The 524-nt window shown below is 68.3% G+C and overlaps 1 protein-coding gene across 1 annotated transcript in view; it reads left to right on the top strand.

Annotated features, from left to right (window-relative positions):
* Positions 1–275: 275 nt before the first annotated feature.
* LOC113980175 (N6-adenosine-methyltransferase catalytic subunit-like) overlaps positions 276–524 on the top strand; it is a gene marked incomplete at its 3' end in the record, with an annotated part of 2,013 nt that continues 1,764 nt past the window's right edge. The window contains exon 1 of the mRNA XM_027707406.1: positions 276–468. Within this exon, the coding sequence (XP_027563207.1) occupies positions 366–468 (103 nt within the window). The remainder of the gene's footprint in view (positions 469–524) is intronic.

Here is a 524-nt window from a genome sequence, read left to right as displayed (position 1 = left end):
GGGGGGGAGAAGAAGCGCTGCCCTCACTCACAATGGCGGACGTTGCCATGGAGATCGCGCGGCTGCCCGCACTCAAAATGGCGGACGCTTCCATAGGGATTGCGCCGGTGCCCTGACCCAAGATGGCGGACGTTGCCATGGCGATCTCTCGGGGCTGCCCTCACTCAAAATGGCGGATTGTTCCATAGAGATCGCATCGGTGCCCTCGCCCAAGATGGCGGCGGCGGCGGCCTCACCCCTCACCGGAAGTAGCTCCTGCTTCCGCTTCCGGCGGCTGTGGCGGCCCGGGCTCGGCTGGGCGCCGGTTTCTCGCTCGCTCTGTCGCTCTGTCGGGGCCCTGTCGCGACAGGGCCCCGGGGGCCGCGATGTCGGACACGTGGAGCTCGATCCAGGCGCACAAGAAGCAGCTGGACTCGCTCCGCGAGCGGCTCCAGCGCCGCCGGAAGCAGGACCCGCTGGGCGGGGCGGGTAATGAGGGGCGGGGCGCTAATTAAGTGTGGGGGGGGTGAGGGGTTAATGAGGGG

The sequence above is a fragment of the Neopelma chrysocephalum genome, unplaced genomic scaffold (genome assembly GCF_003984885.1).
Source record: "Neopelma chrysocephalum unplaced genomic scaffold, ASM398488v2 Primary Assembly neopelma1_92875, whole genome shotgun sequence".
In the NCBI taxonomy this organism is placed as follows: Eukaryota; Metazoa; Chordata; class Aves; order Passeriformes; family Pipridae; genus Neopelma; species Neopelma chrysocephalum.
Note: the sequence above shows the minus strand (reverse complement) of the source record. Positions and strands in the feature narration are given on the sequence as shown.